The sequence below is a fragment of the Oncorhynchus mykiss genome, chromosome 7 (assembly GCF_013265735.2).
Source record: "Oncorhynchus mykiss isolate Arlee chromosome 7, USDA_OmykA_1.1, whole genome shotgun sequence".
NCBI lineage: Eukaryota > Metazoa > Chordata > Actinopteri > Salmoniformes > Salmonidae > Oncorhynchus > Oncorhynchus mykiss.
In genome coordinates this window covers 26,815,443-26,827,706 of record NC_048571.1, presented here as the reverse complement: position 1 = coordinate 26,827,706, position 12,264 = coordinate 26,815,443, and the positions used below count along the sequence as shown (strand labels likewise).

General features: G+C 41.8%; 1 protein-coding gene across 4 annotated transcripts in view; it reads left to right on the top strand.

The window, feature by feature from the left end:
• Positions 1–12,264, top strand: part of LOC110527591 (neural cell adhesion molecule 2) — a 413,004-nt gene that overhangs the window by 314,935 nt on the left and 85,805 nt on the right. For all 4 annotated transcript variants that reach the window (XM_036983098.1, XM_036983099.1, XM_036983100.1 and 1 more), the window contains one exon: positions 7,666–7,783. In XM_036983098.1, coding sequence (XP_036838993.1) covers positions 7,666–7,783 — 118 coding nt within the window. The remainder of the gene's footprint in view (positions 1–7,665; positions 7,784–12,264) is intronic.

The window sequence follows — 12,264 nt, the reverse complement described above, 5'->3', positions numbered from 1 at the left end:
AAAGGAATGGGACAATATTCACCCAATTTATTGTGGGAAGGCTACCCGAAACATTTGACCCAAGCTAAACAATTTCAAGGCAATGCTGCCAAATACTAATTGAGTGTATGTAAACTTCTGACCCACTGGGAATGTGATGAAAGAAATAAAAGCTGAAATAAATAATTCTCTATTATTCTGACATTTCACATTCTTAAAATAAAGTGGTGATCCCAACTGACCTAAGACGGGGAATTTTTATTTGGATTAAATGTCAGGAATTGTGAAAAATTTAGTACAAATGTATTTGGCTAAGGTGTATATAAACTTCCGACTTCAACTGTATATCAAGTATGGATTCTCTCAACTTGTTCTCTCTTTTAAGTTCATTAACGTCAGCTTCAAAAACATTGACTGTACCATTCAGCTTTTCATTTTCTTTTTCCATTGTTGCGGCTTTCTCATCACTCATTTCATGGCTTATCTTCACCTCGTGTATCTTTACGGACTAACTCAGGTACGCCTAATTCATAATTTAGTGATTTTAGTAGTTTGGTTTCCATCTTTACTGTACATGGTGGTGAAAATATGTAATCTGTGTCCATTGAAGAGTATCTTATTGATTTTTTTTGTTTTGTTTTAGAAAGTGGTTCTTCATTTCTTACGTGTTCACACGCCATGTTTTGGTTTTGACTGCGTTGGTAGTGTTTGTCGATAGAATTCCCCAGCCTTACAAGTTGTTTTGAGATATTTTCCAGTTTTGATGATGTTGCTCACGAGTGAGCAGATCAGCATAAATGTATTATTATTTGGTCAGTTTAGGGACATTAATTTCTAAGATTTTTCACCAGGCATTCTGCACCGCCATCTTTCAGTCTGCCACCAACTTTTAAGACTGAAATTTCAACCACAGGATTATGTCACGATGGTAACCAAATTTCAAAATCGACAAACCTTATATGAAATATGTTGCATTTGTACCTTTAAAACAATGTCAGATTTTCAATGTTATATCCACTATCAGAAAATAATAACAATAGCCTGGGTAGATTGATTAGATTGAAGGCCATTCGTTTTTACTGCCCACACACACACCTGCATATACAGTTTTAGCCAAAAGTTTTGAGAATGACTCAAATATTAATTTCCACAAAGTTAGCTGCTACAGTGTCTTTAGATAGTTTTGTCAGATGTTACTATGGAATACTGAAGTATAATTACAAGCATTTCATAAGTGTCAAAGTTTTTTATTGGAAGTTACATGAAGTTGATGCAGATAGTCAATATTTGCAGTGTTGACCCTTCTTTTTCAAGACCTCTGCCATCTGCCCTGGCATGCTGTCAAATAACTTCTGGCCCACAGCCCATTCTTGCATAATCAATGCTTGGAGTTTGTCAGAATTTGTGGGGTTTTGTTTGTCCACCCGTCTCTTGAGGATTGACCACAAATTCTCAATGGGATTAAGGTCTGGGGAATTTCCAGGCCATGGACTCAAAATATCTATGTTTTCTTCCCCGAGCCACTTAGTTATCACTTTTGCCTTATGGCAAGGTGCTCCATCATGCTGGAAAAGGCATAATTCGTCCCCAAACTGTTCCTGGGTGGATGGGAGAAGTTGCTCTAGGAGGATGTGTTGGTACCATTCTTTATTCATGACTGTGTTCTTAGGCAAAATTGTGAGTGAGCCCACTCCCTTGGCTGAGAAGCAACCCCACACATGAATGGTCTCAGGAAGCTTTACTGTTGGCATGACACAGGACTGATGGTAGCGCTCACCTTTTCTTCTCCTGACAAGCTTTTTTCCGGATGCCCCAAACAATCGAAAAGGGGATTCATCAGAGAAAATGACTTTACCCTAGTCCTCAGCAGTCCAATCCCTGTACCTTTTGCAGAATATCAGTCTGTCCCTGATGTTTTTCTTGGAGAGAAGTGGCTTCTTTGCTGCCCTTCCTGACACAACGCCATCCTCCAAAAGTCTTCGCCTCACTGTGCTTGCAGATGCACTCACACCTGCCTGCTGCCATTCCTGAGCAAGCTCTGTACTGGTGGTGCCCCGATCCCGCAGCTGAATCAACTTTACAAGACGGTCCGGGCACTTGCTGGACTTTCTTGGGCACCCTGAAGCCTTCTTCACAACAATTGAACTGCTCTCCTTGACGATCTTGATGATCCGATAAATGGTTAATTTAGGTGCAATCTTACTGGCGGCAATATCCTTGCCTGTAAAGCCCTTTTTGTGCAAAGCAACGATGACGGCACGTGTTTCCTTGCAGGTAACCATTGTTGACAGAGGAAGAACAATGATTCAAAGCACCACCCTCCTTTTGAAGCTTCCAGTCTGTTATTCGAACTCAATCAGCATGACAGGGTGATCGCCAGCCTTGTCCTCGTCAACACTCACACTTGTGTTAACAAGAGAATCGCTGACATGATATCAGCTGGTCCTTTTCTGGCAGGGCTGAAATGCAGTTGAAATGTTTTTTAGGGATTCAGTGCATTTGCATGGTAAAAAGGGACTTTGCAATTAATTGCAATTCATCTGATCACTCTTCATAACTTTCTGGAGTATTTGCAAATTGCCATCATACAAACTGAGGCAGCAGACTCTGAAAATTAATATTCTCAAAATATTGCCACTTTATTCCCCAAAATGTTGACTTTATTCTCAAAGTGCTATCCTTGCAAAAACAGAACCACCACCCATTATTTTTTTACTATAAATATTTTCTCATGTAATCATTTAAAACCTGAATGTTCAATATAGCGTGCATAGCTCATCGCAGGTCTGTGGGGGATCTTCACAATCGCTGTAATACTCTACTTAGATTCTCGGTTGGCATTGATCATGTAATGTAATCTCAACTGCAATACAGGTCATTTGCACAGTGATATCACATTCATCTGTTGTATAAATTAACTAAATGTCTGACCTGGTATACCCATTTGAACTTTGCTGTGCTTTTAAACGGTTGAAAGTGCAGTGGTATACATTTAGGTGACAACTAAACCAAAAATCTGACATTATTCAATTTTGGAATGTGGATGTGCTTTTAGATGGTTGAAAGCATAGTGAGAACACATTGGAAATTCAATTAACTTTTTGAGAGGTGGAATATAGGTTGTAATCTCATTTATCAATGTGAAATTCCCCAATCATCCACAAAAAAAAAGTGGTGTACCCAGTGGGAATTATCTAAGAGGGAGGAAAGACTAAGACTAACCTATTAGCCCTAAGGAGGGGAACACTACGTAGAACGGAGGGAAGGAAACCCCTCTAAAGAGCCCAAAGTAAGGCCCTCCTAAGAAGCATAGATACCACAGTATTTGTTGTCCTAATGGAATTTGATGTATAGTCACTCGTGCCCTAAGAAGTGAACTAGATCTTAGGAGACAATAACGGAAACACTAAAGAAAGAAACACCCAAAGTAAGGCCCTAAGTAAGGCCCCAAGTAACATGAATACAAGGTTCTTCTGGACTTTGAAGTGTAGTCATTTGTGTGTTTTACTCAGTCTGTAACACAGCTTGTCCCAAAGTGTGTATCATTTTCCCCAAGCCTCAGAATTACATATGAAACTATAGATTCAACCAACTAGTCGTGTAAAAACATGTTTAGTTGAGGGGGGAATCATTGCATCAGTCAGTTTGTCAGTCAGCACAGAGTTGATCTATAATAGAGTAAGCCGTATTACGGCTACGATGTTTTTGATTCGTATTAGCATTGACATTATCATGCAGACAGTGTTGCTAGTCTAGCGTACCCTTCCATCTCCAACTCCGACATTATCATCAAAGCGAGCGATAGAGGAGGAAGTGGCAGAGCGCTGGCCTCCCGCTGATTGGTTGGTGGATAGGGGTCAACTCAGCAGGGTGTCCTCCTCCTCTTCTGATTGGCCGGCTGAAAAGAAAACGTCGCCAGTGAAGAGTCTTTTGAGGCTGATACCCATCAGCTACACCTGTCCTTTCCTCACCCTTTCCAATTGAATCAACTTTTAAATGCAAACGGAGTTGTAGCCTTTGCAAAATCATCATTGTTCAGACGACCTTCAGAAATAAATGTAATTTAGGTAGATTTTTTTGTGATTGATTACAGTCAATTACACTGCATGATCAAAAAATGAAGTTGTTCAGTTGTGTGTGTGTGTGTGTGTGTGTGTGTGCATTTTTGTCTATTGACATATGTTTGTGTGCACAAGGGAGCATGAGTTTCCTCCCCCCGTATTTCTCTCTTCTTCTCCAAGTCTTTGAAATTGAAATGATAAAGGAGATTAAACATGCATTATCTCGGCTACTTAGTATGTTGCTGATTTGCTCTTTTGATGTCTCTGTGTCTAGCATGGGTCTCCCATTAACTGGGCTGTTTTCAATGAGGCTCACTGATTTGGGAATGGACTGTATCGGATCAGGGACTTGAGAGAAGGGTGTTCGATTGACAAGCAAATCAATGTTAATCTTGTCAGAGAGAGAGAGAGAGGGAGAGAGAGAGAGAAATTCTGTCTCAGCTCAACCTGGGGTTACAGAATAAAACACATGCTATTGATATTGCTTGGTCGTTTCAATAGCCTGAAGTCCCATATTCCAAGCACTCAATCACCATGTCAAGCTTGTGACTACACATTTGTTGGATGCATTTTCAGTTCATTTTAGTTGTGTTTCAGCTAATTTTGTGCCCAATTGAAGTTAATAGTAAATTAAATGTTTATTGTAAATAAGAATAGAATGTTTCTAAACACTTCTACATTAATGTGGATGCTACCATGGTTACAGATAATCCTGAGTGAATTGTGAATAGTGATGAGTGAGAAAGTTGAAGTGTGTGGATGTGTGTGCATGCATGCATGTGTCATGACGTTGCCCTCTTTGAGTACAGCGAGCACCATCCCCCGCTCTCTGCTTCTACAACCAGACTGCTTAGGTCAGAGGTCATAAATTCCTGAGAAGACCTCATGGACACATAGTATTAGAAAGAGGGTAAACTTTCACAGAGGACAAAGGAAATCCTTCCACCTCACTAAACTTGAGGTACGAACAAATTTCATGTTCCATAGAAAGTGTAGAAGATCGGTTAAGAATCCAGCTACGAACTGGTGCGTTTGTCACAACTTGGGAAGCTCAAGAGAAACGGTGTGGCTACATTACCATAACGCTGTTTATATAATAGCCTCCGATATGAGGTTTATATCTAATTGTTGTATAAGATGAATGAGTGGGGATGATACTGTTTGTATAATGGTGTAATATGATTGTGGACTGTTTAATGAAGAAAAATACAATTTCCTTTTGATTTGAACTAAATCAGAGGACCGCCCCTGAGCCCAGTTAGGGTCAGACATCCTGGGACAGCCCTCTTCTGCCATTCTGAATAAAACCCAACTTTGAGAAATTATCACCAGATCAAGCTTACCTCAATTACAAGAGGGCTAAAGGTGTAGACCATTGCTGAATCATTGTAACCATACCACGTGGTTAAATTCTTAAACTATCGATACCGACAGAATAAGAACAAGTCTTTGATATTGATTACTAGTCTGCAGCTAGGAATTCGGCATCATTGAACGCGAAGATCGACAACCACCGAAACAACCATTCTATAATGTCACTCTGAACAATCCCCTCTAACCACAACTAAGAGAGAGAGGGAGAGAGACGGACAATTCTGCAAAATTAAATTAACTTTTCACCAGCGATCAAGACGACACACTGAGCGTAAATATATATATATATATTGATTGCAATTGTTCCCGACTGAGTGAGCGTTCATGTGAAGGATTAGCATTTCAATTATTATAATTATTAACTTTGTAGTGACTTCTTAGTCGACCCCCACTCCCTTTTTGTCAAACAAGCCGCGATGCCGGTTCAGCTCACTAGGGCACATTCTATAATTTCATGTAACCATATTTACTGTTTGTTTATGCATTTCTGTGAATTACCTATTTAGTAATAAATAAATGATTTAAGACAATTGATGTATGGATGACTCATAGTGAAGACTGGGTTCGTGCAGATAACCAACAATTTACGACGTTTGGAATGAGATTAACATGAGGTAAAATAAATAAATCATTAGTCAGAAGACAATTGATCAGATATGAAAATATCTGAAAGGTTATATTGGGAAATTATAAATTTGTAATCTGAATACTTTCCTTGGTGCCATAACTTCAGAGTTAATTACAGTTACATGATTATTCAGTTTAATCGAGTAACTAATTACAGAGAATCTTTGATAAAAAGTTTTCACTTCTATGATAGTAAAGACACGACACATGTATATGTGTCTATTTGTTCACATGTGCAACTGTTTGAGAGAGCGAGAGACATACAGAGAGTGATTGAGAGTAGACAGAGAAATGGACTGTGCAGTCAGAGAGCGCGAACAGATAAACACAGTTGTAATATAGAGCTGTCACCGGCCTGTCAGTAAGCTGACTATCACTGCTTTCACTGCTGACAGCTCATGTTGATTGCATGGCAGTATGGCAGTGACACATTTCATTGGCTACGTACTGGACCGTAACACCTCAAAATCCATCTATATGTGTTTGTGGAAGACAACTTCTCGTCAAGATGTTTTGCGCTGTCCTTTTCTTATCGTTCCTTAGGTAATTGTCCCCCACTATGGATCTGTCTCCGTCCATTCATGCATACGTTAATCACACGCAATATCTCGGGACACCACTAGCTTGATTTCGACAAAACTTGGGTGAATGATGTGTCTTGCCGAAGAGATCCATAATTTACAAACTAATTGGCCCGGGGGGAGGGGGGGGGATGTTCTGGCTACACACAGAGTTCTGGTTCAATAGGGAAGAATACAGCTACTGCTTTCATACAGGCTAACCAGTTAGTATTTACCCTGTCATCCTAGACCTATCTACCACTGTTAGCCTGGTTAACCAGCTAGGATCACAAGCTAAATGCTACCTACTACTGTTAGCCTGGACAAACAGTTAAGCTTGGTTGACTTGCTACACATTTTAGCTACCACTGTTAGCCTGGTTAACCAGCCTGGCTAGGATGACTGGCTAAATGCTAGCTCAATGTTAGCCTGGTTAACTAGCTAGGATCACAGACTAAATGCTACCTACTACTGTTAGCCTGGACAAACAGTTAAGCTTGGTTGACTTGCTACACATTTTAGCTACCACTGTTAGCCTGGTTAACCAGCCTGGCTAGGATGACTGGCTAAATGGTAGCTCAATGTTAGCCTGGTTAACTAGCTAGGATGACAGGCTAAATGCTATCCACCATTGCTAGGCTGGTTACCTGTCTACCTGTCCCTTGGAAGACTGCACAGTGACACTACAGTGTCCCCATTTCCCCTCTATTAAAGGACAAGACAGTCCAGCATGAACATTGACCGTGCACGGTAAATCACTCGGTGTGTGGCAAATCAACATGTAGAATCTTTTGGAAAATGGAAAAAATATTGGGGCTGATATTCTATGGTCAGATGCAATAGGATGACCACTCTCTGCCCAACCACTGTGCACGGCGAACATTCGTGTTGATCTGTATTGTTTTTATGTCACAACAATCTTCATTTGAAGAGGGGGTGGGGAAGGTTGCAGTGCTAATTTCCTGTGTGCATGGTGTTTCACTGCTGCTGTTTTGCTCGCCTATGTGTCATTTGATGAAGTTCTCCTTACCACTAACTGTTAACCTTTTGTCTTGCTCCTATAGTTCCTCCTGTGCTGTCGATACTACAGCAGTCATTCAATGCCACAGCAGACTACCAGGAGTCAGTGACTTTCACCTGCGTCACATCGGGATCCCCCGACCCCGATGTCACCTGGCACAGGTACAGTTAGCCCCCTGCACACTATGTCATGGTTGTGTTCATTAAGCACAATACGGAAGAACACAGATGAGGCACAACCTGCACTTCAATATGAAACGCTGGTTTTCGTTTTCCCATTGCAAAACCTTTTGCTCCCTACCTTGTGACTTAATAAACATGATTCATGTTTCCTATTCATACATCCTACACTTCTATATGCCTGTGGCTTGGCGAACCAAATGCAATCCAGCCATTCTTTGACAAAACTCCTAGCCAACCAGACCACTAGCTCAACCACATTTGGCGTATGTTTTGATTTATATTATGGCAATGTCACCAACTGTAGTCTGGTCTATCTATCACTGTTACAGATTAGTGGCTCCTTCAACGTTCTAAATGGCACACACACACACACTCTTCACAAGCCAGTGCTGTAAACGATGACATCGAGGTGACATGTCCTTTTAGAGTGAGCCGCCACCTGTACCGTGTGTCACATTAGTCACACCTGCAACAGTAACATATGTTACATCTAGCACACTCATTCATTCATACAACAGCTATTGCATATATCCTGAACCTGAGTGACACACTCATTAGCATGTTCTTAGAAGCTATAATAACAGGGTTGTGTTCATTCGGCACCAAATGGAAGAAAACAGTCTGAAACAAGGAGCAACAATTTGGGCTTGTCCAATGAGAAATGCAGATTCTTTCTCTATTGCAAAACGCTTGGAAACACTTTCATTATATGCCCTAATGAACACAAACCTGTTATCCTGTACAGATTTGACCAGTATTTGTTTTAGCAAAATAATCCTGCAGAACGGGATTTGAACGTTTAGTCCATAATGTTGCTTGATCGGTGGTGAGGTGATTAGCTGGACAAAAGTAGGATACATGAAAAGTGCAATACTGTTACTGTGTGTAAGTGCAGGTTTTCAGTGAATTTATGTCAATCGTAATCTGCATTTTCTGTGGCGCAGGAAAATTCTCAGCAACAAAAGAGTGATCAAATGAAGATCCAACATCTAACTTTTTGTTAACTGTGTGGAGTTAATGACAGTGAAGAGGGGACTCCGGGATGCTGCCATTCTAGGCAGAGTTCCTCTGTCCAGTCTCTGTGTTCTTTTGCCCATATTAATCTTTTCTTTTTATTGGCCAATCTGAGATATGGCTTTTTCTTTGCAACTCTGCCTCGAAGTCCAGCATCCCGGAGTCACCTCTTCACTGTTGACGTTGAGACGGATGTTTTGCGGGTACTATTTAATGAAGCTGCCAGTTGAGTACTCTGTTTCTCAAACTAGACACTCTATTGTACTTGTCCTCTTGCTTGGTTGTGCACCGGGGCCTCCCACTCCTCTTTCTATTCTGGTTAGTGCCAGTTTGCAATGTTCTGTGAAGGGAGTAGTACACAGCGTTGTACGAGATCTTCAGTTTCTTCAATTTCTCTCATGGAATAACCTTCATTTCTCAGAACAAGAATAGACTGACGAGTTTAAGAAGAAAGGTCTTTGCTTCTGGCCATTTTAAGCCTGTAATCGAACCCACAAATGCTGATGCTCCAGATACTTAACTAGTCTATAGAAGGCCAGTTTTATTGCTTCTTAAATCAAAACATCAGTTTTCAAGTTGTGCTAACATAATTGCAAAAAGGTTTTCTAATGATCAATTAGCCTTTAAAAATGATAATCTTGGATTAGCTAACACAACGTGCCATTGGGACAGAGGAGTGATGTAGCATATGCTGATAATGGGCCTCTACGCCTATGTAGATATTCCATAAAAAATCAGCCGTTTCCAACTACTCATTTACAACATTAACGATGTCTACACTGTATATCTGATCAATTTGATGTTATTTTAATGGACAAAAAATGTGCTTTTCTTTCAAAATCAAGGACATTTCGAAGTGGCTCCAAACTTTTGAACGGTGGTGTATGTCAGTATATACATATGAGATGAGTAATGCAAGATACGGAGACATTATTAAAGTTGCTAGTGATCCATTTCTAAAAGTGGCAAGTGATTCCTAATCTATGTCTATAGGCAGCAGCCTCTGATGTGCTAGAGATGGCTGTTTAACAGTCAGTGGTGTACTATAGAATACAGTATATACATTTGAAGTCGGAAGTTTACATACACCTTAGCCTAACACAATTCCTCACACTAAAAGATACCCTGTCTTAGGTCAGTTAGGATCACTACTTTATTTTAAGAATGTGAAATGTCAGAATAATAGTAGAGAGAATTACTTATTTCAAATCAAAATCAAATCAAATTTATTTATATAGCCCTTCGTACATCAGCTGATATCTCAAAGTGCTGTACAGAAACCCAGCCTAAAACCCCAAACAGCAAGCAATGCAGGTGTAGAAGCACGGTGGCTAGGAAAAACTCCCTAGAAAGGCCAAAACCTAGGAAGAAACCTAGAGAGGAACCAGGCTATGTGGGGTGGCCGTCCTCTTCTGGCTGTGCCGGGTGGAGATTATAACAAAACATGGTCAAGATGTTCAAATGTTCATAAATGACCAACATGGTCGAATAATAATAAGGCAGAATAGTTGAAACTGGAGCAGCAGCACAGTCAGGTGGACTGGGGACAGCAAGGAGTCATCATGTCAGGTATTCCTGGGGCATGGTCCTAGGGCTCAGGTCCTCCGAGAGAGAGAAAGAAAGAGAGAATTAGAGAGAGCATAAGTGGGATGGCCAGTCCTCTTCCGGCTGTGCCGGGTGGAGATTATAACAGAACATGGCCAAGATGTTCAAATGTTCATAAATGACCAGCATGGTCGAATAATAATAAGGCAGAACAGTTGAAACTGGAGCAGCAGCACAGCCAGGTGGACTGGGGACAGCAAGGAGTAATCATGTCAGGTAGTCCTGGGGCATGGTCCTAGGGCTCAGGTCCTCCGAGAGAGAGAAAGAGAGAAGGAGAGAATTAGAGAACGCACACTTAGATTCACACAGGACACCAAATAGGACAGGAGAAGTACTCCAGATATAACAAACTGACCCTAGCCCCCCGACACATAAACTACTGCAGCATAAATACTGGAGGCTGAGACAGGAGGGGTCAGGAGACACTGTGGCCCACTCCGAGGACACCCCCGGACAGGGCCAAACAGGAAGGATATAACCCCACCCACTTTGCCAAAGCACAGCCCCCACACCACTAGAGGGATATCTTCAACCACCAACTTACCATCCCGAGACAAGGCTGAGTATAGCCCACAAAGACCTCCGCCACGGCACAACCCAAGGGGGGGGGGGGGGGGGTGCCAACCCAGACAGGATGACCACATCAGTGACTCAACCCACTCAGGTGACGCACCCCCTCCAGGGACGGCATGAGAGAGCCCCAGTAAAGCCAGTGACTCAGCCCCTGTAATAGGGTTAGAGGCAGAGAATCCCAGTGGAAAGAGGGGAACCGGCCAGGCAAAGACAGCAAGGGCGGTTCGTTGCTCCAGAGCCTTTCCGTTCACCCTCCTACTCCTCCTTATTTCAGCTTTTATTTCTTTCATCGCATTCCCAGTGGGTCAGAAGTTAACATACACTCAATTAGTATTTGGTAGCATTGCCTTTAAATTGTTTAACTTGGGTCAAACGTTTCCGGTAGCCTTCCACAAGCTTCCCACAATAAGTTGGGTGAATTTGTGGTTGAAAATCAAGTTTTAATGACTCCAGCATAATTGTATGTAAACTTCCGACTTCAACTGTACACGTGAGATCGGTGATGCAATATTAAACACAATTTAAAAGTGACTACGTAAAATAGTGTGGAGTGCAGTTTATACATATGAGATGAGTAATGCTAGATACGGAAACATTATTAAAGTGGCCAGTGATTCCTAATCTATGTCTATAGGCAGCCGCCTCTGATGTGCTAGTGATGGCTGTTTTGCAGTCTGATAACCATGAGATAGAAGCTGTTTTTCAGTCTCTCGGTCCCAGCTTTGATGCACCTTTACTGACCTTGCCTTCTGGATGATAGCGGGGTGAACAGGCAGTGGCTCAGGTGGTTGATCTCCTTCCTATGGTATTGGGTGCTGTAGGTGTTTCCTGGATGGTGGGAAGTTTGCTCCCGGTAATGCGTTGGGCAGACTGCATCACCCTCTGGAGAGCTTTGCGGTTGTGGGTGGTGCAGTTGCCGTACCAGGCGGTGATACAGCCTGACAGAGTGCTCTCAATTGTGCATCTGTTAAAGTTTGCGAGGGTTTTAGGTGTTAAGACACATTTCTTGAGCCTCCTGAGATTGAAGAGGTGCTGTTTCGCCGCCTTCACCACACTGTCTGTGTGGGTGGACCATTTCAGTTTGAAAACCAAGGCCCAACGTGGGAAAGGCTGGGGGTGAGAAACACAGATTTGGAAATAGAGAGGGGAGTTGTTGTCTTCCTGTGAAGAGGGCAGAACAAACCTCAAAAAGTTACAGGTGTAATGTAATATTTGGAGTGGCTAGAGATACTTGAGGAGAGATTTGGGAAACTTAAGGAGGTATCCCA